Genomic DNA, 26,298 nt, shown 5'->3' with positions numbered 1-26,298 from the left:
TTAAATCTCCCAAAACCCTGTAAGAGAATGTTATAGACTGAAACTAAACTTGATGTTTTGTTCCACAACTCCAAAAAGATATGTTTAGCACAAAAACCAATGAACTTTGCCAAAAGAACTCCATGCCCAGAGTAAAACGTGGTTTTTGTAGCATCATGCTCTGGGGTTCCTTTTTTCTGGATATGTGTTTTTTATTAATGTGGAATAAAAAATCAAACGGATTCTGGTAGCCACCAGTTTGGGCCAAAAACTTTCAGGTGTCTTTTAGAAAGCTGAAGATTAATTTTACTGTTCATCATCATGGAGAGTTAAAGCGTACATCCTGATCCACGGAGGACTTACTTCATAAGAGGAAAATTGAAGTATTGCCTGTCTAATGTTCAAGGCTAAATCTAATAGAAATATGAGGAGGGTCCCCTGAAGAGGGATATGGACAAGTGATGTCTTCGAGTGGGCGAATATTGTAAAGTTAAGATGTATGTAGCCTGCTGTTAAAGTGCTGTAAAAGACTGAAAGCTGCAATTGAATCAGTAGGTGTTACAGTTTAATATGATTTGAGTGATTAACCTGGTTAAATAATATTAAAACAGGGTTGACATTCTTAGGGTCAACAAGGTCACCTTCAAACTTCCTTTTGGAAGTTGCAACAACTTGAATGCTTCAAATGAAAAGGTGTCTCCTAATCACATGGTGTGACTCCTGCTTTTGCACATTGCATAGTAACGGAAGAGTGCTGCTCAGAAGAAATGTCTTTGAACAATATGTATTGGAATTAATTAGTTTCTCACTTTCCTCTGTTCCGTCTGTTTCACTATGCACAGTCTCCTCTTTTTGTGTTGCAGCCTTATCAGGTAATGAGATTTTTTCCTTCCTTCTTTACTAACTCGGATTGGGAAAAAAATGAGTTCAGTGTGACATTAGTGTCAACTTGAGCATGAAGTAAACATTATATGTTATACCTTGGACATTTTTGCATGTGCGTTATTTAGGCCAAACAGAATTGATCTTGATTTGCTGTTTGCATTTAGCTTTAACATTAGCGACATGAATAAGATACATCCACTTCTGTAAAGAAGCTATTAGCAGTTTTGGGTCATCTTGTGAATGACATGTTTACTTGACCATGTTAGTTTACCTCTATATGGAATTGCTCACAAGGTTGAGTCTGCGGATCTCACATAGTGAAAAATATTTATCCAGACATGTAGCTGTAGGAAAGAGTTACCTTTAGCACTCACACCTTAGTCCTGTTTGCTATCAAAGATGAAAGATGTTTTCAGTTCTCTGCATTATTAAAATGTTTTATCTCTAATTTCACTCTATTATAAAATGCCTTTCCCCCATTAGATCAATTTGGAAGGAATTTCTAAGACTTTCTCAGTTTTCGCTCTTTCAGGAAGTGCTTGTCTATACTCTTACAGGAGAATATAAAAGCAGCCCTTGGATGTCTGTATTTTAAAAATCCCCAGTGAGCACCGTTACCCTTTCAAAGCATTGCTAGAGGTTGTGTGAACCAAGAAACTATAGACCTGTGACTGGCATTCGTTATTGTGTTTCCTGGGTCTAAAACAGTTTTAGACCCAGCAGTCAGAGGATGAGAAACCATACTTCATTGCTTTTTGTTTCCAGTCTGGCATCATCTAGTCTAAAGTAATTTTCGCTTTATGACACAACACCATCACATTCTTTTAGGTGTTGTTAATGTAATCAACTTCTACAAAGTTTTAAGAAGTAAACGTTTTTATGTAAGTCTTATTAAAATTTGAATAAAGAAAGAAAAAAACAATCACAATGGACACAGCATAGATATATCTGAGAATGCAAGAAAAAGAAAGGGAAAAAATCCTACTTGATTTCATTCGTTGCAGGTAGTTTTGTAAAAACAGGATTCGAAACAGAAGACAGCTTATTCTAATACCTTCAGACTAAGAGGTTTACTGTTATTTGTTTGAGGGACTTAATATTTATGAAAAGATGATAATTTTTAACATCATGTTAGTAGCTCTTAAATCTATAAGATATTTTGGTAAACTTGACACTACAGCTGCAGCTGACTGTGAATCAGACATTGAAGCAGCAGGTGACTCTTATAATAGAAACAGCTGAAAGAAACGTGAAGGTCAAACATTGTTTATCTGTAACATTATTGCTATGCAAATGCTGTTTCTCAACATGCTTTTCTACCTCAGACATTTATTTTTTCTGCTCAGCAGTATGGTTAAAGGGAAATATAAACTGTTATGATGACAGTGCGTTCATCCACCTTATTTTTCTGTTTTAGTTTGAAGAAAACCATAATAAGCCAGCTTCATCTTGATTTAGTTATTCTTAAATACATTTTTTGAAGTTTTCATCAAGGTTGTGATGCATAGCAGTTTCAGATTTGATTTATTTAATTCAATCCATGCACCACTGTTAATTTCTTCAGGTATTGGACATTTTGTCAACGTTTTTGTCTCAGATATTGTAGCATGATAACATTTGCGGTGATGCAGGTTTTTGTAACATAAATTTCATAAATTGAATAGGTTAATTTCTATGATTTTTAAATGGCTAGAACTAAGATGAAGATTCTGTAGAACTATAAGCCAAATCCTGGGTTTGGTGCACTTTGTGGATTTTGAGTCACAGTTGTCTGTTTTATCATCTTTTTTTCCTGTATACTTTACATTATTTTTTCTTCTTTACATTACCAATAGATAATCTGCCATTTATACATTTTTAATATGTTAATCTACGGGGCGGGGCAGGGGGACAAAAAATGGGAATTAAAACAGAAATTATGATTTTGTGTGTGTGAGGGGGCATTGTTTTTTGTGTTGTTTATGCAGCTTGGCACTTTTAAAAGAATCTCAAGGTGACATTTCTTTGAAGAGAGTCTTAAAGGCCACACATCTCCTTGTGTGGGCTCTAGTGTATGTATGGGAGGTGAATGCTTATGTGACAAAGGGTTATCTGAAAAGTCACGGTTGGTTGAGTTTGTCTTTTGTTCTCTGTACACTTGGAGCCAATTAGGAGACAAGATTGACAAATGTGCTCCTCCTCCTTCTTACCTTCCCCTTCCGTGTGTCCTCTTTTCTTTTCCTTCACCTGTATATGCTACTTTTTATTCTCTTTCTTTTACCATTCTTGTGTGGAGTTGACTTTCATCTTTGAAGTAACCTTCCAGTGATGTGAACTTTATAACAATATTAAGCTCACCTTTGCAACAAAAAGGATGTTTTCTTCTTTTACTCTTTTCACCCAAGTCTAGAAGAACTCTTTGCACTTAAGGGCATAAAATCAAAAAGGATGTTTCTGAGTTTTTTTTTTTAAGTCATTTTGTTTTTGAATTTCATGAAATCCCCAGACTGTTTTATAGAGGTGTGTGTCTAAAACAGTCATGTTTAAAGTTCTATAGTCAAGCATCTTGGTCAAAGAAAAGCTCCAGTGTAGCGAGACTTTGTTGCCAATGATGGGTGTATGTAAACTTCTGAACTGACCTGTTGATAGAATTTTAAGGAAGTAACACCTGGCTTACATTTGAATTTGGCATTTTAGCTTTGGTATTGAAGTTGACTTTAAAAATGGATAAGAAATCACTCTTAAGTTCAGACATGTAGAAAAGATAGCTGATTAAAGAACGCAACGTAGGAAGGCTTGGTGAAAAAAGGTTATGCTTTCATTTTTGGTCCATTAAGGCTTTTTCTTGCAGCTCTTCTTTTACTGTGTCATTAGATGCAGACTTTTTTTCCCCCACCCATCTCCTGCAGATAGATGGATTACAATTCTAAAGTACTGGTCAGGGGATTGGCATTAGCAGCAGAGCAAGAGAGAAGTTAATAGCAGATTGATGAAGGGGTTCAGGGAATAAATAGGTTCATGAAATCCTGCACTTTGAGACTTTGACAAAGAAACAAGTCGGAACACCGATTGCAGAGAGATGAGGACGACAAGTGCTTTCCGTGGTCACGTAGCCACAGCTGGTGCGTGACGAAGGTCAGGGTATTCAGATGAAACTGGATTAAATGTGTGCAAGCAGATGTGCACACAGATTTGCCTTATTTTTGACAAATGACAAGGACTTGGCCATTAATTGTGACCATGGTCAAGGAGAGTGAAAGTACTGTGGTTCCTGAAAATGATTCCTTATGCTGGCTACACATTGGGCGATTTCCGTAACTGGATGTTAAAAACAAACGGATTGTAGCCAAATTAGATCGAATAGAAACCATTTTTAACCCTGCTGATATGTTTATGCTACTAATTTATTTTACTGTCTTCTTTAGTTGATTTTTAACTTCATATTCAATCTTTGTTTCTGTTTTTTCTTTATTGTGCTCATGCAATCACACTAGTAGCCTCCAGAATTATTGTCTTGAAAATAAAATAAGGAAACAACACTTTATGTTTTAGCTGTCTTTTTCCATTTTAGTTATTAAGCTCCCCAACTCATCAATCATATTATTTTCCTCTTCTTTTCTACCTCAGGCAAACAGAGTATTTGTCTAATCATTCTGAACCAGCCTCTTGATAAGGACCACCTACAGATCCTATGGAGTAAAGGTATGTAACTTAAAAGTCATAAATACAGATTGGACAACAACTTTTTAGAAATTTGTGTTTGTCAGATCCCTTTTCCATCAGCTTCAGATAGCAAATATTTCTTAGGCATTTTTGTGAGACTACGCTCTGTAGCCTGTGTGGCCAACTCTGTGCTGAAGAATAAATTGATGCCATGTTGTTGAAAGTGCTTCTTTATTGACCTTTTGGCTGCCTATGCCATGGTTTTATAAGTCGCTAAGCAAAAAAACAAAGCTGACTTTAGGTTGAACTGAATATGACCTGGAGACGGAAATGCTTTGAAATCCATCAGTTTTTAAACACCTGTTGGACAAGCAGAGTATAAAACTGCAGACGTGCTATGTCTAGCTGCTCCACCTAAATACAGCCCAATCACAGCCATATGGTGCTCGTTATATCTGCAAATTGCTACGAACATGCCTCAGATGAATGGTAATTATACAGAATTTAACGACTGAGCTGAGTGAGAATGATGCAGCATGCCACAGAGCTGTTAGTCAGATTACAAACAGTGCAAGGTTAACCAAATGACTCTTTTCCCCTTGCAAAAATGCTTGCCTTTTAAAAAAAAATATAAAAAATAAAAACAAAGGAAAATTTGTGAAAATGTGTGATGTTTTACTTTTTTCACTTTGTCAGGTTTATTGCCATGCTGAGCCTGAGCTTTTCTAACAGGGCAGATGCACTCAACACAATTAGATGTTTTAGATTAGAATTTGGCTCCAAAATACAGAGTTAGGAGGATGAATGCAATGTATTTTAAGTGTTTACTTATGCTTTAAGACATTTACTGAGATTTTTTAGAACAATAATCCTGAAAGTCTGTCTGACCTTTAAATTCTAGTGGATGCTTCAGTAATAATATAAAACAATGCTTATCTTATCTCATACCAAATTCACCCTCTGCAATAATTTGGGCCACTGTCTACAGATTTGAGATCATTTGTGTTCTGTTACGAATTTAATGGAAATAGTTTGGGGCGGTGCAGAGCAAGTGAAAAAATGAAAACTATAGTTTTGCATCATTATAAACCTAAAGGTAATTTCTCTGTGTGAAGTAAAAAAACGTTTATAACTCAAGTCTCTGGGATAAAGTCAGAAAAAAAACTTGATTTAGGACATCAAATTCAGACATACAGTAATTGGTACAGTATAAAGTGACTGAAAGGCTCCACTTTTGTAATCACTTAACACTTGTTAAGCTCAAGGGCATTTTGGTGACGAAGGGTAGCACTCTGCTTTGCTACTGTTCATATCAGCACCCTGCTGACATCAAGTTTGCTGAGAGTATTTGAATCCAACCATTTTTGTCTGTATGGCTACCAGGTGATACAAACAGCTCCCATACAAACAGCTTCCACTCTCAAGGCATTTATTAGGAACAGAGTTGGAGTGAAGGACCATTTTAGAATTACAAATTTTGTTTTAACATAGGGGCATCACACTTTTTGAAATATCAGTTGATTTGTGCAAATCTTGGCTGTATTGATTTAAGGATGCAACACATTAAGCGCAATTTCAGCCTATATCCTGCAAATTTGATTTGTTTTAACTTATTAATTTTGTTGTTCATTATGTAACAATACATCAAACAGAAAAAGTATAAGTTGAATTAAAATGGGAATGACATAATGTTAATTCATTTGTTGCAAAAGGAGCAATAAACATAGAAATAACCCGAATCAGGTTAATTTAATGTCAAGTCCATTGAACAGCAATTAAGCAAAAATTTATCGTTCGTTCGTTCGTTCGTCGTCTTCCGCTTATCCAGGACCGGGTCGCGGGGGCAGCAGACTCAGCAGAGACGCCCAGACGTCCCTCTCTCCAGACACCTGCTCCAGCTCCTCCAGGGGGAGCCCAAGGCGTTCCCAGGCCAGCCAAGAGACATAGTCCCTCCAGCGTGTCCTGGGCCGTCCCCTGGGCCTCCTCCCGGTGGGACGTGCCTGGAACACCTCCCGAGGAAGGCGTCCAGGAGGCATCCGGTATAGATGCCCGAGCCACCTCAACTGGCTCCTCTCAATGTGGAGGAGCAGCGGCTCTACTCCGAGCTCCTCCCGGATGGCCGAGCTCCTCACCCTATCTCTAAGGGAGTGCCCGGCCACCCTACGGAGGAAGCTCATTTCAGCCGCTTGTATCCGTGATCTCGTTCTTTCGGTCATGACCCAAAGTTCATGGCCATAGGTGAGGGTAGGAACGTAGACCGACTGGTAAATTGAGAGCTTTGCTTTTCGGCTCAGCTCTCTCTTCACCACAATGGACCGGCACAGTGCCCCCATTACTGTGGCAGCTGCACCAATCCGTCTGTCGATCTCCCGCTCCATTCTTCCCTCACTCGTGAACAAGACCCCGAGATACTTAAACTCCTCCACTTGAGGCAGGAACTCCCCTCCAACCTGAAGAGGACAAGCCACCCTTTTCCGGTCGAGTACCATGGCCTCGGACTTGGAGGAGCTGATCCTCATCCCAGCCGCTTCACACTCGGCTGCGAACCGCCACAGCGCATGCTGTAGGTCTTGGCTAGAGGGGGCCAGCAGGACCACGTCATCCGCAAAAAGAAGAGACGAAATCCACTGGTCCCCAAACCAGACCCCCTCCGGCCCTTGGCTGCGTCTAGAAATCCTGTCCATAAAAGTTATGAACAGGACCGGCGACAAAGGGCAGCCCTGCCGGAGTCCAACATGCACTGGGAACAGGTCCGACTTAGTGCCGGCAATGCGGACCAAACTCCTGCTCCGCTCGTACAGGGACCGGATGGCCCCTAATAAAGGCCCCCCGATTCCATACTCCTGGAGCACCCCCCACAGGGCATCACGAGGGACACAGTCGAATGCCTTCTCCAGGTCCACAAAACACATGTGAACCGGTTGGGCAAACTCCCATGAACCCTCGAGCACCCTGTAGAGGGTATAGAGCTGGTCCAGTGTTCCACGGCTGGGACGAAAACCACACTGTTCCTCCTGAAGCCGAGGTTCGACTATCGGTCGGACTCTCCTCTCCAATACCCTGGCGTAGGCCTTACCAGGGAGGCTGAGGAGTGTGACCCCCCTGTAGTTGGAACACACCCTCCGGTCCCCCTTCTTATAAAGGGGGACCACCACCCCAGTCTGCCAGTCCAGAGGCACTGTCCCCGACCGCCACGCAATGTTGAAGAGGCGTGTCAACCATGACAGCCCTACAACATCCAGACACTTGAGGTACTCAGGGCGGATCTCATCCACCCCCGAAGCCTTGCCACCGCGGAGCTTTTTAACCACCTCGGTGACTTCAGCCTGGGTGATGAAAGAGTCCAACCCCGAGTCCCCAGCCTCTGTTTCCACCACGGAATGCGTGATGGCAGGATTGAGGAGATCCTCGAAGTACTCCTTCCACCGCCCGATAATGTCCTCAGTCGAGGTCAGCAGTCTCCCGCCCCCACTATAAACAGTGTTGGCAAAGCACTGCTTCCCCCTCCTGAGGCGCCGGACGGTTTGCCAGAATCGCTTCGAGGCCAACTGGTAGTCCTTCTCCATGGCCTCACCGAACTCTTCCCAGGCCCGAGTTTTTGCCTCTGCCACAGCCCGGGCCGCAGCACGCTTGGCCTCACGGTACCCGTCAGCCGCCTCAGAAGTCCCACAAGCCAACCACAGCCGATAGGACTCCCTCTTCAGCTCAACAGCATCCCTCACTGCCGGTGTCCACCACCGGGTTCCGGGATTGCCGCCACGACAGGCACCGCAGACCTTACGGCCGCAGCTATGGGCAGCAGCATCGACAATAGATGCAGAGAACATGGTCCACTCGGACTCTATGTCTCCAACATCCCCCGGGATCTGGTCGAAGCTCTCCCGGAGGTGGGAGTTGAATACATCCCTGGCCGAGGGCTCCGCCAGGCGTTCCCAGCAGACCCTCACTATGCGCTTGGGCCTGCCAAGTCTGTCCAGCTTTCTCCTCCTCCAGCGGATCCAACTCACCACCAGGTGGTGATCAGTGGACAGCTCAGCCCCTCTCTTCACCCGAGTGTCCAAAACATGCGGCCGAAGGTCTGATGATACGACAACAAAGTCGATCATCGACCTCCTGCCTAGGGTGTCCTGGTGCCAAGTGCACTGATGGACACCCTTATGTTTGAACATGGTGTTCGTTATGGACAATCCGTGACTAGCACAGAAGTCCAATAACAAAACACCACTCGGATTCAGATCGGGGAGGCCATTCCTCCCGATCACGCCTCTCCAGGTGTCACTGTCGTTCCCCACGTGGGCGTTGAAGTCCCCCAGCAGAATAATGGAGTCCCCGGGAGGGGCACTTTCCAGCACCCCCGACAGGGACGCCAAGAAGGCAGGGTACTCTGCACTACCACTCGGCCCGTAGGCTGAAATGATAGTCAGAGACCTCTCCCCAACCCGAAGGCGCAGGGATACAACCCTCTCATCCACTGGGGTAAACCCCAACACGAGACGGCTGAGCTGGGGGGCAACAAGCAAACCCACACCAGCCCGCCGCCTCTCCCCGTGGGCCACTCCAGAGTAGAAGAGAGTCCAACCCCTCTCAAGGAGATGGGTTCCAGAGCCCACGCTGTGCGTGGAGGCGAGCCCGACTATTTCTAGTCGATATCTCTCGACCTCCCGCACAAGCTCAGGCTCCTTCCCCCCCAGCGAGGTGACATTCCACGTCCCTAGAGCCAGCCTAAGCATCCGGGGATCGGGCCGTTGAGGTCTCCACCTTCGTCCGCCACCCAATCCTCTTTGCACCGGTCCCTCACGGTTCCCCCTGCAGGTGGTGGGCCCACTGGGGGGCAAAAATTTATAATTTATGAAAATGGAACCAACAAAGTTTTGTAATTTGGAAAGGTTTATAAACAAAACAACTTTGAAGACAAAGTTTGATTAAAACCAATGGAAACAACTTGAGATTGAATTTTAATGAGCAGGTCTTTGATATTCTTATCTGTGCAAAAACCTGAGCTGCACCTAAGCTCTGTCCATCTGAGCCATGCAGACACATGTCACCCTTTTGGCTAAGGCTCAACATGAGACAAAACATTTTATAACATTTGACAAAGAAAATTATTCCATCCCGTTTCACGCCAAATGTTTTCTGCCTTCTGAGATAAGGATGTTTCATTTATTTATTTCTGTAAGTCAGTTAAGGAAAACATATTAATTCTTACATGGGAAATCAAACATTTCAATATGGATAAGGCTAAAAGAAAATTTTGTTAAAAATGAAAAGCTGTAAGCCAGTAATTGTTTTTTTTTTCCCCTCAATATTCAATTAACTGTTTGCTCTGATTGGGAGGTATGAAACTTCTAAAAAAAATTTCATTTATTATAAACTTCTATAAAGTTCTTTTTCTGCAGATTTCTAATGTAATTGGGTCAGAGATTGTGAGAGCTTCAGTTGAGCTATTGACTTTCTCCTCTTAAAGTGACCCATTGGGGTGCTTGAAGTGATTTTAATCATTATTATCCTGTTGTTATAATGTAATCAACTCATAAAAGGTTTCAACACAAGCCTGAAGCATGACGAACCCAATCATTTTCAGATTAATAAAGTTTTCAATTTCTTCTTTAGTACTACTCCTTTTTCTACAAAGTTATACTTTCAAGTGAACACACTTGAAAAATGCTGTGCTTTGACTAATTCAAATATCATTCTTCTGATTAGTTGGCATCACATATTTTTAATTTGCTCAAAGAGCCATTGTTCACTGGTTATTAGAACAAGGTTTGAGTATTGGAGTATTTGTAAAGGTAATGTTGGGATTATGAATCTGAGAATATTATTTAATATTTTAATATTTTATCAAATACTATTTCGGTCTGTTAAGGGTTGTCCTATGAATACCAGCCCAATAAGGCGATGGTATTAGGACAAAATAGAAAGGTGTGAGATGAGCTCTGACATTATTGAACAGCATAAACTCTGCACACATATGGAATGAATTCACACAATTTCCCTCCCGGATGACCGAGCTCCTCACCCTATCTCTAAGGGAGTGCCCGGCCACCCTACGGAGGAAGCTCATTTCAGCCGTTTGTATCCGGGATCTCGTTCTTTCGGTCATGACCCAAAGTTCATGGCCATAAGTGAGGGTAGGAACGTACACCGACCAGTAAATTGAGAGCTTTGCTTTTCGGCTCAGCTCTCTCTTCACCACAACGGACCGGCACAGCGCCCCCATTACTGTGGCAGCCGCACCGATCCGTCTGTCGATCTCCCGCTCCATTCTTCCCTCACTCGTGAACAAGACCCCGAGATACTTAAACTCCTCCACTTGAGGCAGGAACTCCCCTCCAACCTGAAGAGGACAAGCCACCCTTTTCCGGTCGAGTACTATGGCCTCGGACTTGGAGGAGCTGATCCTCATCCCAGCTGCTTCACACTCGGCTGCGAACCGCCACAGCGCATGCTGTAGGTCTTGGCTAGAGGGGGCCAGCATAACCACGTCATCTGCAAAAAGAAGAGACGAAATCCACTGGTCCCCAAACCCGACCCCCTCCGGCCCTTGGCTGCGTCTAGAAATCCTGTCCATAAAAGTTATGAACAGGACCGGTGACAAATGGCAGCCCTGCCGGAGTCTAACATGCACCGGGAACAGGTCCGACTTAGTGCCGGCAATGCGGACCAAACTCCTGCTCCGCTCGTACAGGGACCGGATGGCCCCTAGTAAAGGGCCCCCAATTCCATACTCCTGGAGCACCCCCCACAGGGCATCACGAGGGACACAGTCGAATGCCTTCTCCAGGTCCACAAAACACATGTGAACCGGTTGGGCAAACTCCCATGAACCCTCGAGCACCCTGTAGAGGGTATAGAGCTGGTCCAGTGTTCCACGGCCGGGACGAAAACCACACTGCTCCTCCTGAAGCCGAGGTTCGACTATCGGTCGGACTCTCCTCTCCAATACCCTGGTGTAGGCCTTACCAGGGAGGCTGAGGAGTGTGATCCCCCCGTAGTTGGAACACACCCTCCGGTCCCCCTTCTTATGAAGGGGGACCACCACCCCAGTCTGCCAGTCCAGAGGCACTGTCCCCGACCGCCACGCAATGTTGAAGAGACGTGTCAACCATGACAGCCCTACAACATCCAGAGACTTGAGGTACTCAGGGCGGATCTCATCCACCCCCGAAGCCTTGCCACCGCGGAGCTTTTTAACCACCTCGGTGACTTCAGCCTGGGTGATGAAAGAGTCCGACCCCGAGTCCCCAGCCTCTGTTTCCACCACGGAATGTGTGATGGAAGGATTGAGGAGATCCTCGAAGTACTCCTTCCACCGCCCGATAATGTCCTCAGTCGAGGTCAGCAGTCTCCCGCCCCCACTATAAACAGTGTTGGCGAAGCACTGCTTTCCCCTCCTGAGGCGACGGACGGTTTGCCAGAATCGCTTCGAGGCCAACCGGTAGTCCTTCTCCATGGCCTCACCGAACTCCTCCCAGGCCCGTGTTTTTGCCTCTGCCACAGCCCGGGCCGCAGCACGCTTGGCCTCATGGTACCCGTCAGACGCCTCAGGAGTCCCACAAGCCAACCACAGCCGATAGGACTCTTTCTTCAGCTTAACAGCATCCCTTACTGCCGGTGTCCACCAGCGGGTTCGGGGATTGCCGCCGCGACAGGCACCGCAGACCTTACGGCCACAGCTACGGGCAGCAGCATCGACAATAGATGCGGAGAACATGGTCCACTCGGACTCTATGTCTCCAACATCCCCCGGGATCTGGTCGAAGCTCTCCCGGAGGTGGGAGTTGAATACATCCCTGGCCGAGGGCTCCTCCAGACGTTCCCAGCAGACCCTCGCTATGCGCTTAGGCCTGCCAAGTCTGACTGGCTTTCTCCTCCTCCAGCGGATCCAACTCACCACCAGGTGATGATCAGTGGACAGCTCAGCCCCTCTCTTCACCCGAGTGTCTAAAACATGCGGCCGAAGACCTGATGATACGACAACAAAGTCGATCATCGACCTCCTGCCAAGGGTGTCCTGGTGCCAAGTCCAATGATGGACACCCTTATGTTTGAACATGGTGTTCGTTATGGACAAACCGTGACTAGCACAGAAGTCTAATAACAAAACACCACTCGGATTCAGATCGGGGAGGCCATTCCTCCCGATCACGCCTCTCCAGGTGTCACTGTCGTTCCCCACGTGGGCGTTGAAGTCCCCCAGCAGAATAATGGAGTCACCAGGAGGGGCACTATCCAGCACCCCCGACAGAGACGCCAAGAAGGCCGGGTACTCCGCACTGCCACTCGGCCCGTAGGCTGAAATGATAGTCAGAGACCTCTCCCCAACCCGAAGGCGCAGGGATACGACCCTCTCATCCACTGGGGTAAACCCCAACACGAGACGGCTGAGCCAACTTAGGAAATAATCCGCAAACGTTTAGACAACCAATCACAATGTTTTAAATAATGATCTGCTGAATAAAACCAACCTTCTGGATGACCATTTCTCAACGGTGTCTAATTAGCTGCCCTTATTTATTAAAATAATATTTAAAGAAATATTAAGGGAATTTTTTGCAAAAGAACCAAATCTTTCTGGAGAAATGGAGCTTAATGGTGTTTACTTAGTTTTCAAATTTAATAAAATGATGTTTAGAGACTATTATTCACTAGCTTGAAAACTAACAACCTTTCTGTTAAAGACTCTTTAGTAGCAAGCAGGTGTTCTTACTGGTTAGCAGTTGAGCTAACAAAACAAGCTGATAGCTTAGCACCAGAATCAACACATACCTTTAAAATACCAGGGTTAATAAAAGGGTTAAAATGCATAAGCGCGGACGACGCGTTATGGGCAATCTTCTGTGTTTAAAATCACCCTTTAAATAAAGTTTGTCTTAACTTTAAAAACACACAGACAAAGAACACAAAACTGAACATGTGTGCTGCAGGTATTCTGCTAGCACCAAGATAGCTGAGTTCAACACAAACAAAATCAAACTTCATAAAATGAAAAACGTTTAGATCATTTCAATCTAAATCCTTCTATTTCTCTGTTCTGCCCAAACCTAACCTCTGACCATGCTGAGAAAAAGCTGTCCGGGGCGGCGAAGTTTGAAGAAAGCTTCCACAGTGAACAATGGTTAGCTACAGCTAACCTCCGTAGCTGTGGATGAAAGACAGCTCGTTGTGTCCGCCAACCACATTGCACGTTAATACGGTGATGCGGCCTCCGTTGTCCTCCTTGGGGAACAGCTGCACTCGGTTTTGTGCTGGGAACTCTCTGGAAACAGTTCGCTTCTGCAGATCTCAGAACAGTCAAGCAATGCTTGTACCTTTATTACCCCGTTCATGAATGAAAATCACCAGATACGCAGACAGTGATTTATTTCTACTTATCTTGTGCATATGATCGCATGATCGTATGACACCCTTGGATCCAGTTGAAGAGTTTATGTCTGTTTGCCAGCAAAGAGACATCAGCGCACTGGGCCTTCTTCTGTCCCGATGATCACCAGCGCGGTGAGGTCGGCTTGTTGGAAAGGGGATGCTTTTATTTGGCCAGTGATGTCTCAGGAAGTCCGCAGTTAGCCAGTTTCCTGGCTGTGCCGGAAGTAGGTTAATGCAATGTATTTTGAAAGTTCCAGGAAAGTTTGTACTGGCCTTTCACGTTGTAACTCATGGCTGTGGTCCCAACAGTAAGAAATTTGCCATATCTTTGTATCTTTGGTCATAGTCCAAACAAGTTAAAGTTTAGGAAGACAGGAACAGTTTACCAAAAGCTAAGAGCTTTCATTGCTTTTCACTTTGACATTGCACATTAGAGTAATTATTAATTAATCTTGCTGTAATGTTTAAACCAAGCGATAGATGTACTTTGTCAGCATGACACAGCTTGATGTTGTCAAAGGGAAGTTTGCCCCCTCCTGGTGTGAATTAGACACTTTTGGTGGTTTCTGAAGTCACATGCAATTCTGTATTCTAGATCTCAAAACACGGCAGGCTTTCTTAATTAATTTTGCACAGGAGACTTGTGGAAGAAGTTTTGACAGGCTAATGGTTGTGTGAGATGAACAGATCTCAGATCTCTTCCAGTAAGATTGTAAACACGCTTGTAGCAAGTTTTTCATTCCTTGCTTCAAATAGTATGTATTTTTAATGGAGTGTATGCGATAAGCAAATGTCATGCTGCATATGAGCATGTCTTAGGGTGTGTCACTCTCCAGATGGTTGTTCAGCTGGAGGCATCATAGCCATCTGGAAAATACAGTCTACCACAAACAAACACGCGTGATTCTCAGGTCTTCTGATGTGCGGCCCCTCGGGCCCCAACTCTTTACCTGTGGGAGAAGTGAAGCAGCAGGGGAGCACAGGAGCGATCGAGGCTGCCAAAGCACAGCACTGATCAAAGGGAAACTCGGGTTATGATGTTAAGTCTGATCGAGCGACTTATCTCAATCACACACCCTCTCTCCCGTCTAGACCATCAGTCATCCACTTATTCACTCGCTCACTAAATCCGTCCTGCATTTACCTGCTTTAAGATGCTTCATCGGCTCATTGTGCAACAGCACAAACAAGGAGTTCAATAAAGCAATCAGTGAAGGTGGTTATTGCAGCAAAACAAACACAAAATGTCTGTGTTGATTACAAGTGCCTCAGTTCATCATTTATTGACACTAAGAACCTTGTTGAAGTCTGAGAACCTCAGTCACCTGCAAGTCGGATAGCAGCCATGCCAGTCAGGTGAAGCAAGTTGCTGAGAATAAAAGCAGATGTTCTTCCTGCAAAACATGCTTGAAAAAAATGCTGAATGGCATTAATATTTGTGATTGGAGTTTGAAAAGAAAAACTTTGGAAGGACTGACAGCAAACCACAGCTAAAACTCTAATTCCAGCAAGTCTGCCGAAGCAAGGGGAAAGAGAATGAGTTGGGAAAATTGGGTCATCTCGAATAAGAAAAAAGAAAAGAAAGAAAGAACCCTGCTGGCTTTGCAGAGCAACAGAGTGGAGCTAGAAAGAAAGATAATGAAATATTTGTGCAGGAGATCAATCAAGTGTGAGGAACAGTGTAAAAATCATGGTGGATCTGGAGACAAGGTGACAGATAGAAGTTAAGAGAAGTGTGCCTAAAGATGAAGGGAGGACATCACACCATAATAATGAGGATTGGGATCTTTTTGTGACTGTTTGCCCCCTCGTGCTGTGTACTTAAGACCCCACTTGACAGGTTTTAATCTTCCCCCCCAAAACTCATCAATACAGAGTCACCATGTCGTTGTATACACTTTTCTGCAACTCAACAACAGCGTAAATGAAAGCACTTAAAGGGCTCAGCAGTGTGTGAGGAAGTGTATTATCTATCATTCAGCTGTGAGTGACGGGAGTAGTTGATTCTTAGGCCTGCTGGGAAGGATTATACTGGGTAGTTTACTTGCAAGGTCATCATTCTTGACTGGGTCTGCTTTTCGCACATAGCTCATGTCGTATTGTCATCAGGAATATTATGATTGAAAAAATATGTATTCGCTGCAAAATAGTTTCCTGGCGTTGGTAAAGAGTTTATACCTATAGCTGCCCTTTGATGTCAAGCAGGCAGGTGCCAGCGGATCTTTAAAGCTCTAATGCTGCACAGTCAAGCCTCTGTAAAACGTTCTAGGATGTAACAGTTGTAGATGTCAGTCACATGGTAGCAGCGTTTAGCTGGGTTTTATGTGTCAAAAGGAAATACAGACACAGGTCTCTAAAGTTTTACACAAAAAAAGGGAATTAAAAAGACAATGAATGTTATCCACTCAATTTTTCAACAGTTTTAATCTCCCATCTGATGGTTATTATCCTTACTTTTGATTTTCTGTTGAGCATGTTCAACTCAAATGTTGTGTGAAGAAATAGAAGAACTACTTCAGACAGCCAATAGTATATTCTTTCCAATGGGAGAATGACAGTAATTGCATTTTACCGCCTGTGGATGGAGTGCAGATGGAGACATGTTGTTTCTCAAGTTGAGATTACCCACTTTAGCCATTTAGTGTAATAAAGACAAATGGGACATTAAGATATCTCGAAAGACAAAAGCTCCCGCAAGTCTTGTGGAAACTTTAAGGGACAATTAAGCAGATGTTTTGTGTATATTTGTCTTGCCTAACAGTTTGTTTATAACAGCAATGTCAAAATAGAAGACCACTTTTAAACCACAGCTTACTCAGTGAAAACTGAGTAAGCTGAACTAAAAAGGTATCTTAAACAGAACATACACATGTATACCTAACCAACTAGGTTTGTCCAAACAAACTAATTGTGTTTTAACAAAATAAATTATGTTTGTCCAAACAAACGGATATAAGCACTGGGTTTAAACTGGGATAAGATTCCCAATAGAATTATGTCATTGTGTAAAAATACTGTAGAAGCATAAGCCTGACAAAAATAAAAGTCAGTGATTATTGGAGATTGCAGATTATATTTTGATCAATGTATTTAGTATTTCGATCTGTATTCATAGACTTAATCGAAAAATATTGAGCATCTGCAGACTGTCGTCGTCAAGGGGTTATTGCGCAGAATATTGTCCTGTATATATGTACTTTAACATCCAAAGGTTTTCCAAAAGGCTGCCAACATGTTTAAATCTAGCTTATTCCATGAAAGACAGAGGTTGAGAACTCAAAAGTAGCTCAAAACTAGCTTTGCTCTACTTGGTTGAACCTTCCTGTTATCTTCTTAAAGTCTGGCTCTCTCCAGTGCTTTTTTGCAACCTGAATGAACCATAGAGAAGTCTGTCTGGACATATAGAAAATATAGTTTCTAAAAAAAAAAAATAAAACACTTCTCAGATATCTGTGCTTCCTTTTATATAATAAATAGATTTCTCACAGATACTGAAAAAAGTCAAATATAAGGGTTTCTTTCCACAGTAACAGTTTCCACACTGAAGAGGACTGTTTTCTGCACGATCCGATAGTACTACCGGATCTCACTGATCTAAAAAATATTGGATTTTTGAGTGTCGGACCGATTGTTTAATGGTTTGTTTCACACATTTAAAGTTATCCATGCTTACTATTCAGGCGCGAAATTTCAAAATGAAGAAGACACAGTGTTGCTATTATACCTCTCACACCTGTGCCTACAACAAAAAAAAACTGTGAAAACAAGATGTTGCATTTTATAAACTATAAAGAAAGATTGCCATAATGTCTTTTAGGTGAATAGCTGCCTTTTTTGGCCTCTTCTCTAAGTTACAAATAGCACACAAATTCTAGCGCCATGACACAGAGAAAGTTCCCAAATAGCTCCGACAAAAATTCATGCAAACTAATTTGTAACAAAAACATTTAAAGCTGATGAACCTGATTATTATAATATGCAGGTTCTCGAGACTCCAGCTGTTGTAACTCAGATGAACCTACAGTCATGATGGAAATCAAGACACTTCAACACTTGTTAGAGCATTTAATTTTTCTTTTTTCTTTTTTCTTTTTTTATAGAGTTTTACTAACTTTAATACATTTTTTTAAGGTCAGAGTCACAGAATGTATTGGGTTTTGATTTTATCTGTAAAGATATAGTCATTATACTGCAACAAACAGCTTAAAAACACTACGTTCTAGGACCTTAAATCTGAACAATCTTAAAGGTTTAGGATGTGTGTGTGTATGTGTGTGTGTGTGTGTGTGTGTGTGTGTGTGTGTGTGCATGACTGCACCCTCTAAACTCTCTCTTTTGTTGCCTGTCTGGTGTGTGTGTGCATATGCAAAATCTTATAAACAACTTATGGGGGATAACTTTGTGCTCTGTCATCGAGCTTTAAGGAAAAGTTTTCTGTTTTCTTGAGAAGTTGTCATCTGAAATGTTTTTTCAGCCTTTGCCCTCTGTATGAGATAATGACTTATTTACATACATTCCAATCATTGCTTGATGTAAAATGTAGACACCGGGGAGTGGTTGGGAATAACGGCATTATCTTGGCTATAAGTCTTTGTTAAAGTTTATAGCTTGACTTGTTATTCTCCCCATTAAACCTACTAGCAGAACCTAAATGTATGTTCAGGAATACTGGGTTACATTTTGTTGGTATGACTCAGACTGAAATATTACATGCCTAACAGATGTTAAGGAGTAATTAGCTATAACGTTTAGCATTAAGTCCAAGTTTTTGTCTGCACCTTCTTATTTGTTGTTATAAGAGCACTCTGTGGGTAATTGGATTACCTTTGTGTATAATGTATTCAGCTCAGAAAACAAAATATATTCTTCTTAAAGTGTGTTGTTCCTTATCACCGGGAAGCATCTTCCTTGTCTTGTTTTGATAAATAAATATGCTTGCTTGAGATGACTTAATTAGCACCTCAGATTGCATTCAGCGAATGCAGGTTTTGAAACATAAAGTTAGGAATACATTTAAAACTAGAATCACATGTATCTGAACATGTATATGTGAAGATGGCAGAGTTATATTAGGTCTAGGGAGGGCTTTGGGATGGACCCAACTGGCAAAAATGGAACAAACATACAAGTGGTGCCTGTCTCTTTGGTGCCTTCGTAACTTAATTTTGAACAAGGTGCAGGCGGAAAACATCATCTGATTCTTTGAAGTTTCCCCTAGTGTGCGCAACAGCCGCCCCAAACAGAAAGGGGGCCTTAGAAAATAGGCTTTCTGCTCAATCTGAGAGGAACAGAAGCCATGAAAAGCGTGCATTTGCAAATAGTTTGCATCTAATTTAGTGCATCATGAATAACATTTCAGGACTTGCAAATAACTGTCTGCTTGGACTGGTTTTAATCATTTTGCAACAATTGCACTTTAACTAATTTGAGCCTTATTTAAACCCAATACATATACTGAATATAATGTTTTTTTTATTCATCTAACAAAATTATCATTTCTGATGTTGGCTTTCAAGAGAGTGTCATTTAATTTGCCCATTGCTATGCCATTCATTTATTAGATACATTAATTCAAAAGCCACAAGCAGAGTTTGAAAAGAAACCTTTTAAATGAGTGAAAGCATCCAGTAATGAATTAGGCGTGGGACAAAATGTTGACCCGCCTTGCAATGTCGTGCCAAAGAACAGCATACATATTTTAAAAGTGAGTTCTTTGATTATTAATGAAGAATTTTTCTCATGAATGGCACATCTCTGTCACATTAAATAAATAGATAAATCCAATGGCAGGTAGTATGTATTTCCTTAATTATACATATCATGTCATATAAATTCAGTGAGTTAACTACATTTTGCATCTATGTCTTAACGCATCAGAAAAAAATGCAAGAAAAAGTAATGTTAACAAACCGCTTTGGTCCTTAATAGCTCATAAAAAAATCCTTGCAACTTGCATCTTACGTCATATTTTAGTTGGCAAAACCTCTATTGAAATCCTAATGCATTGTATAAAACAATCCATTGCATATCATGATTAATAACTTGTAGAACTATCTTTCATAGCAGCAAATTAAGATGTCTGTGTTTTGTTTAACTTGTCTTATCAGGGAGGAACTTCCCTCACACTATTATTTGTGTGCATTGCATTAACCGTTGCAGCTCTTTGTTTATGCACAGCTCTCTTAAGTTAGGGTTTCAGTGCCTATTCTAATTTACTGCTATGCTAGGGTTAACTGTCATGTTGCATATTGCTATTTAGATACAGTTTACCTGTTGTACATTCGGTCTCATATTTTGATTAAGTATATAATGGTGCACAAAGGAGATCATAGTTTACTGAATTTTCACTACAAGGCTGCAAAGGTAACGCAAATCATGGGCCCACCACATCTGTGCTTGACAGTTTGTATTAGCTGTTTGAGTCAATATACTTTTACTTGGTTTGAACCACACATGGTACTGTGAACAGTGACCTGACATATCAACTGTTGTCTTCTGCTGTAAAGATTGCTGCAAATATAGCAGTTGGTGCTGATGCAACTGTTTAAAAGAAGAAGAAAAAAATACACAACACCCTCATTGGAGTTTTTGATTTAGAGAGATGCTTTACCTAATCAACCCTTTCAAGAAAACTGTACATTTAGTTTTTTAAGCTTGTTTTTATAAACATTAACATTTAGTCATTTAATGCCTGCGGAGTCCGACTCAGTTTGTTTTTGTCGCTTTTTTGAATTTCTCTGATCATCACACTGTCTAACCACAGGATTAACTTTCTTGTAGGTTCACTCCAGTGAAAACTGGAAACAGTCTTCAATTATTTCCCCGTTCAATATATTCTTGGTGTAGTTATAGACTAAAGTGTCTGGAAACAGCCTAGTGACTCTTTTCAGATTAATGGCTGACAGAAATTGCTACTTTGAGATGATTGCTGATGTCTTCACTCCTCTCCACTGTGTTAACGTACAGCTGAATGTGCTACACCAGGAATCTGTTAGACGTTTTGCTTACAAAGACGTGCCAACCTCTAGTGGTAATCTGTTATTCAGGTAAATTTCAATTCCAGCGATAGACTCATTTGTTATCATCCAGCATCTAGATACTGTTTTTATTATTTTTGCTTATAGTTCATGCCAGTACAAATATTTAATTGCTATGTTATTACTTTAGTGATAGCTTGATGCATTTTCAATTTGTCCTATATTGAATAAACTGAAACAACATTGAAGCGTTCATACTGCTCTAATAAGCCTTTTGAATTCTGTCTGATGGCAACGTTTTATTTTTTAGTACTTAATGGGCTGTACAAATGGCATTTTTCCTTTAAAGGCTGGCTTCTATTGAGGCTGAAAGGTTGTAGATCATCAAAGGGCTGCAGGGTATAATGGGCGCTTTACACTGTTGGTTTATACCATGGAGAACTTTGTGTGTTCTCTGTGTGCATTCATGGATTTTCTCCAGGTACTATGGCATCCTGTCACAGACATGCATGCTAGGTTTACTGGTGAGGGTTAGTGTATTGCCTCTTTTCCACTGGCTCGTTTTGGGCAGCTTTGCTTGGCTCCACTCAGTTTCACTCTACTCGGTACAGTACCAGTTGTGTTTCCACAGACACTCAGATGACTGGAGCTTTGGTGGCTGAAGCTTCGCCTCCAGCCATCAGTGTGGTGCGCAGTGCTGCTATTGACGTTACTCTGTGACATTGTCACGTTAAAGTAATCTGTGTGAAATGATAAAAAAACAAATAATTAAATAGAAAATAAAACCATAAATAAACTAAATAATAATAATGTTTGTGTTATTGTACATGCAAGAATGTCTTAAATATGTTTTTTTATGTATAAAATGATCCACTGGGATATCTGGACCACAGCCCAGCCCAGAACTTTATAATAAGGTTTAGGGGTTCTGATGTGAAAGGAGGTGTGGCAGGAGATGCAAAGAGGAGAAACGTTGCTGTCTAGACTGGTGAAGCTCCAAAGTTTGCTTGAAGAAGTTACAATTTTGGGCTTTATGAGGAGGCTTTTGTCTCAGCCATGGCAATAATGAAGACAAAGACATCAAAGCGCAAACCCACGGACTTGTGAGCACGATGAAGTTAGCTTTATGTTGGATTTTGTGCTCTGTGGATTAATCTTCCTTCCGTTTGATCCGACGCAGCCAGTCTGATTAGGAGCATCTGCTCTCTGTCTGCTCCCTCCTCCTGCAGACGGTGATTCGCTTAAGGACCGTCAATAAATTTCCAAACTAAATATGCTGTTTCGTGGCGGTGTTGCTTTGTGTGTTTTCGGGGAAATATTTGTGTGTCTAAACAGCTGATTTTATGTGTGATCAACTGGTTTAGGATGTTATTAAATACAGCGCTCCGCCTGCATGTAATTTTGAAAGCTTCCATGGTGTCCTTTTCCTTTTCTTTGTGGCAAATGTGGTCCTTGATGTTATTATAGTCTCTCTTGAGTTGTATTCACTTTTCGCTGCACTACCTCAGCAAAAACTGTCTCTTTTCTCCTCGTCCCATGGCCAACCAGTGAACAGCAGTCTGTTCACGTCACATGTGGTCACTACTCAGTCCCTTTCTTACCTGCGCAGGAGCAGGGACCAAAAAACTAGATACCAGTATGGAAAAAACCATAATGAAAACGCTCGCAGAGCGAGCCGAGTGGAGTCGATACAAAAAAAGGGATGTTTGATATTTATTTAATTTCAAGACCTCATAGGATTTTTACAATTAAATTAAATTTAGGAATTAAATAATTTACCTAAGTCTTATAAGTACTGTAGACAGAAATATCTATATTGGCTCAAGAATCCATATATCTTGGGAGCACACTCACTCAAAGGCCACCTAAGGTGAAAAAGAGTGTATTGGAATGACAGAGAATGTTTTTGTTACCTTTGTCATATTTAAGAAAACTTTTGTATATTTTAACACTAATTACACTGAAGGTTACAGTCACGCAAGCTCACACACTGAATGCGTGTCTGTTTTTTTTTTTTTCTTCAGCTCTCTTGAGGGCATGTGCTGATGGAGCTGCCAATCAACTTTACAACATCACCGCTGGAGATCGAGACAAGTGAGTTAGCCTTAGCTTCACATTTGAATAAGTTAATTAGTGCTTTGACTTACATGCCTAAGTTTGTGCAGTAATTGTGTGTTTTGGTAAACAGCCAGTAAACAGAGGAGCTGTTCACTTTTTCTGTCTTAAAACCTCAACAGTAGCAGCTTCCGCACCACACTGTACACCTAAAACCTTTATCTGACTGCGCGTCTTTGATTATTTAATGGATTTCTGTGCTCCAGGTGAATAAATGTACCCTGTTTGTGCATGAGTGCAGGGTGTGTTTCTGATAAAGCAGCACAGGTTGGCAATTTGCAGCAGCGTTTTTTTTTTTTTGCAGCTAATGGAGGGCTGCTGTCAGGACAGAGATGGATCTGGGGATCACTGGGTCCCTGAAGTGTCGAGACTTTCACATTAACACCCAGAGTGTGAGCATGGAGTGTGTGTGCTTTTCATCAGGGTGCGAATGGGATGTTAGATGTGTCTGTGTTTATATCTCTGTGTGCGTGTCCTTGCAATTCTACCACTGTAACAACCACTTGAAACTGTTGACATTGGAGGTGAGGACATTATTTAGTCCCATTATCTTATTTTTTATTATTATTATTTTTTTACTAAACAAAATTATGTCATCCTTGAAGTTACAATGTAAATTCATAGCTCTGGTAATGTTCTTGGTAAAATATTTTATTATCTAAATATTTCTAGGTGTGCTTTTATAATAAATATGTTATTATCCAATTTATTTTCATTTTCTATATTAAACATGTTAACCAATATTTAGGAAGGTAAAGTTATATAAGTATACAAGTTAACAATGTAGTCAGTATTTGAGCATCTCAACAAAAAGTGTCAAAGGCCAAAAATGTAACATGATAAAATTATAGCTTTAACTTGTATTCACAACTTTTCCTCAGCAATTTAATACAAAAACAGTGCCATCAGACAATTGCTTTGTATAATAATTGTGTTCTCAGAAATTATAATTACGTATTATAAAAGGGATAAATGGCTTTTTCAGTTGGGGATCACAGCCAGTTGTTTTAAATGACAACTCTATTTTAGTAGTTTGTGGTAGAAAATTACTCATGTTAAGATGATTGCAATGGTTTATTACAACAAATGGTTAATTATGACAACCAAAGCTTAACCAAAAACTAAAATTTTTAGTCATTTTAATTTTTAGTCACACAATAAGATAGTGGGATTGTGTTTTTTGTGAATAACAATTAGCATATTTTTATTTTAGACTAGTTCAAATTTTGACGAAGCCATCTCCCTGTCCAATAGACAGTGCTGGTGTGGTTTAAGATTGCAGTAGCATTTCCCACATAACTACCTGTGTTTCAGTGACACAGCAGATTCATCCTCTGACCCTCCAGCTTGAGCTCTATCAGTAATTTGCACAGTCGTGCTGCCTTTGTAGTTCCCTATTTACACTAATTCCAAAACTAATAGCATCTGTCCTGAAAAGTGAGGGAGTTGGAAACAAAGGGAAAGGTGGCATCATGATTATGGGTCGGTTTGTGTAGATTAAGCATCAAGTTGAAAAGATAAATTTAAACTAACTTTACGATACTATGGTAAAGAGTATAAGTAAGCAAGTAATCAATCGAACCAAAGTTTCAGAAGAACAGGAGCAGCAACCTGTCATATATCCTGTAATTCACCTGGCAGAAGTATACACAATAAGAACCCACAGGTCCCACAAGGTACAACTGGGAAATAGGTCTATCCATAGGTACTTACTGGGCAATTTGTGCAGTTGGAAAAAACCCTACCATTCTTAAAATTAAAATCACCTATAAATATAACATTCAGGGTTTTGGATTGTAGAAGGAAGCCACTTTAGCCAGAGAAGGTCATCACATGCTTGGGGAGAACTTGCCACGTCCACTTAAAAAACTCACAAAAGGCTTCAGCCAAGATTTGAATCAAAATCTTTCATGCTGTAAAGCGAAGAAACCACAACACTACTGTGCACTTTGTGCCTCTCAATCAAGAATAATTTAAGGTTATTAGGGTTGCAAATCTGTGCTGTTGTCAGAAATAATTTTGTGCTTTGTGCTAATCTTAAAGAAAGGTCCACTGTAATTACCTGAAGGACCATTTATATATATATTTTTCTGAATACCTTCCTAGGAAATGCACCTTTTCATGCATAATGCAGAAAACAGACAGCTTGTACTAACTTACTTTTATTTAGTTTTATTATATATATGTTTCTCTAATTTGTCATCTTCATATCTCCGAAACAAGCAAATAACAATGCAGTATTTTATTTTTAACACGGCTGAAAACCGTTTCAGGTCATACATTTTCAAAAGATACACAGCAAAAATAAACATTTTGCACATTTGATTTGTAATTTAATGCAGTGTTTAAGTTCTCTGAAAAATGGAATAATTGATGTTCTTAAACTTTCCTGTGCTGCAGAGATTTGTTTTTTGTTTTAAAGGTAAACCGTGTCCAGACTAGCTGCTTGTTTGACAAAATCTTTGAGTCTTTAAAAATTATTCTTTGCCCAAATCTAAGTAGACATAAATTATCTTTTTGCTTAATGTCCTCAATTTAGTTCAGCTCTGTTCATTTAATAAACTGCTTAATCATTACAAATGGAATCTCTAAACAGTTTATAGAAACAAGTTTAAATTTTAAATCCATTACATTCATACATAATTACAGCCATGGCCATATTCCATTTAATTTGATCCTATTGTAATTATTTTTCAAAACTTCTGATTTAGGATAATTAGTACAAGATTGCCTATTCAAGGAATTAGGAACTTCAAATCCTTGAGATGATGCCCAAAAGCCAAAGTCAATCTGTAGATGCCAGTGTTGCTAAGCCGGTTGGTGAGCTCATGGAGAATACTTTTGCAGGGTTTTCTCAAAGCAGTATTATTACATCGTGGTAGAAAGTACATATGTTACATAATTGACGTGAACACGTTTGGAAGGTCTCTGCTTAGACCACCTGGATAACATTAACGGAAAAGTAGAAATAATAGCTAACTTTTCTAAGAGGTCTTTAAATATTGTTATGAAATAATAATTTTTGGGGTTTTAGCATCTATTGATAATTAAACAAATTCAATAACAAAGTTTGAATATTTCATTTTAGACAAACAACTTTTCCGTCTCTTTCCGCTTTTCTAGTTTTAAAACAAATTAAGAACAGCAATTTGTGTGTGTACACACAACCAGTTCACAATTCAAATCAGACGGGTAAATAACATTTTATTTTTATTGAAATAATAATATTATAATAATCTATTTAAAAGTATTATTTGCTGAATTAGAAATCAATTATTTTTTTGGATAATTGATTTTTATTGTTAAGTAATTAGTCCTTTTAAGATGCTGCAGT

At 40.9% G+C, this 26,298-nt stretch overlaps 1 protein-coding gene across 5 annotated transcripts in view; it reads left to right on the top strand.

Annotated features, from left to right (window-relative positions):
* The window catches only part of tpk1 (thiamin pyrophosphokinase 1), a 124,265-nt gene that overhangs the window by 8,952 nt on the left and 89,015 nt on the right, over positions 1 to 26,298 (top strand). For 4 of the 5 annotated variants that reach the window (XM_047348920.1, XM_047348919.1, XM_047348914.1 and 1 more), the window contains exons 3-4: positions 4,471 to 4,545; positions 22,874 to 22,943. In XM_047348920.1, coding sequence (XP_047204876.1) covers positions 4,471 to 4,545; positions 22,874 to 22,943 — 145 coding nt within the window. The remainder of the gene's footprint in view (positions 1 to 4,470; positions 4,546 to 22,873; positions 22,944 to 26,298) is intronic. The other variant, XM_047348918.1, reaches the window with a different exon arrangement.

The sequence above is a fragment of the Girardinichthys multiradiatus genome, chromosome 21 (genome assembly GCF_021462225.1).
Source record: "Girardinichthys multiradiatus isolate DD_20200921_A chromosome 21, DD_fGirMul_XY1, whole genome shotgun sequence".
In the NCBI taxonomy this organism is placed as follows: domain Eukaryota; kingdom Metazoa; phylum Chordata; class Actinopteri; order Cyprinodontiformes; family Goodeidae; genus Girardinichthys; species Girardinichthys multiradiatus.
Note: the sequence above shows the minus strand (reverse complement) of the source record. Positions and strands in the feature narration are given on the sequence as shown.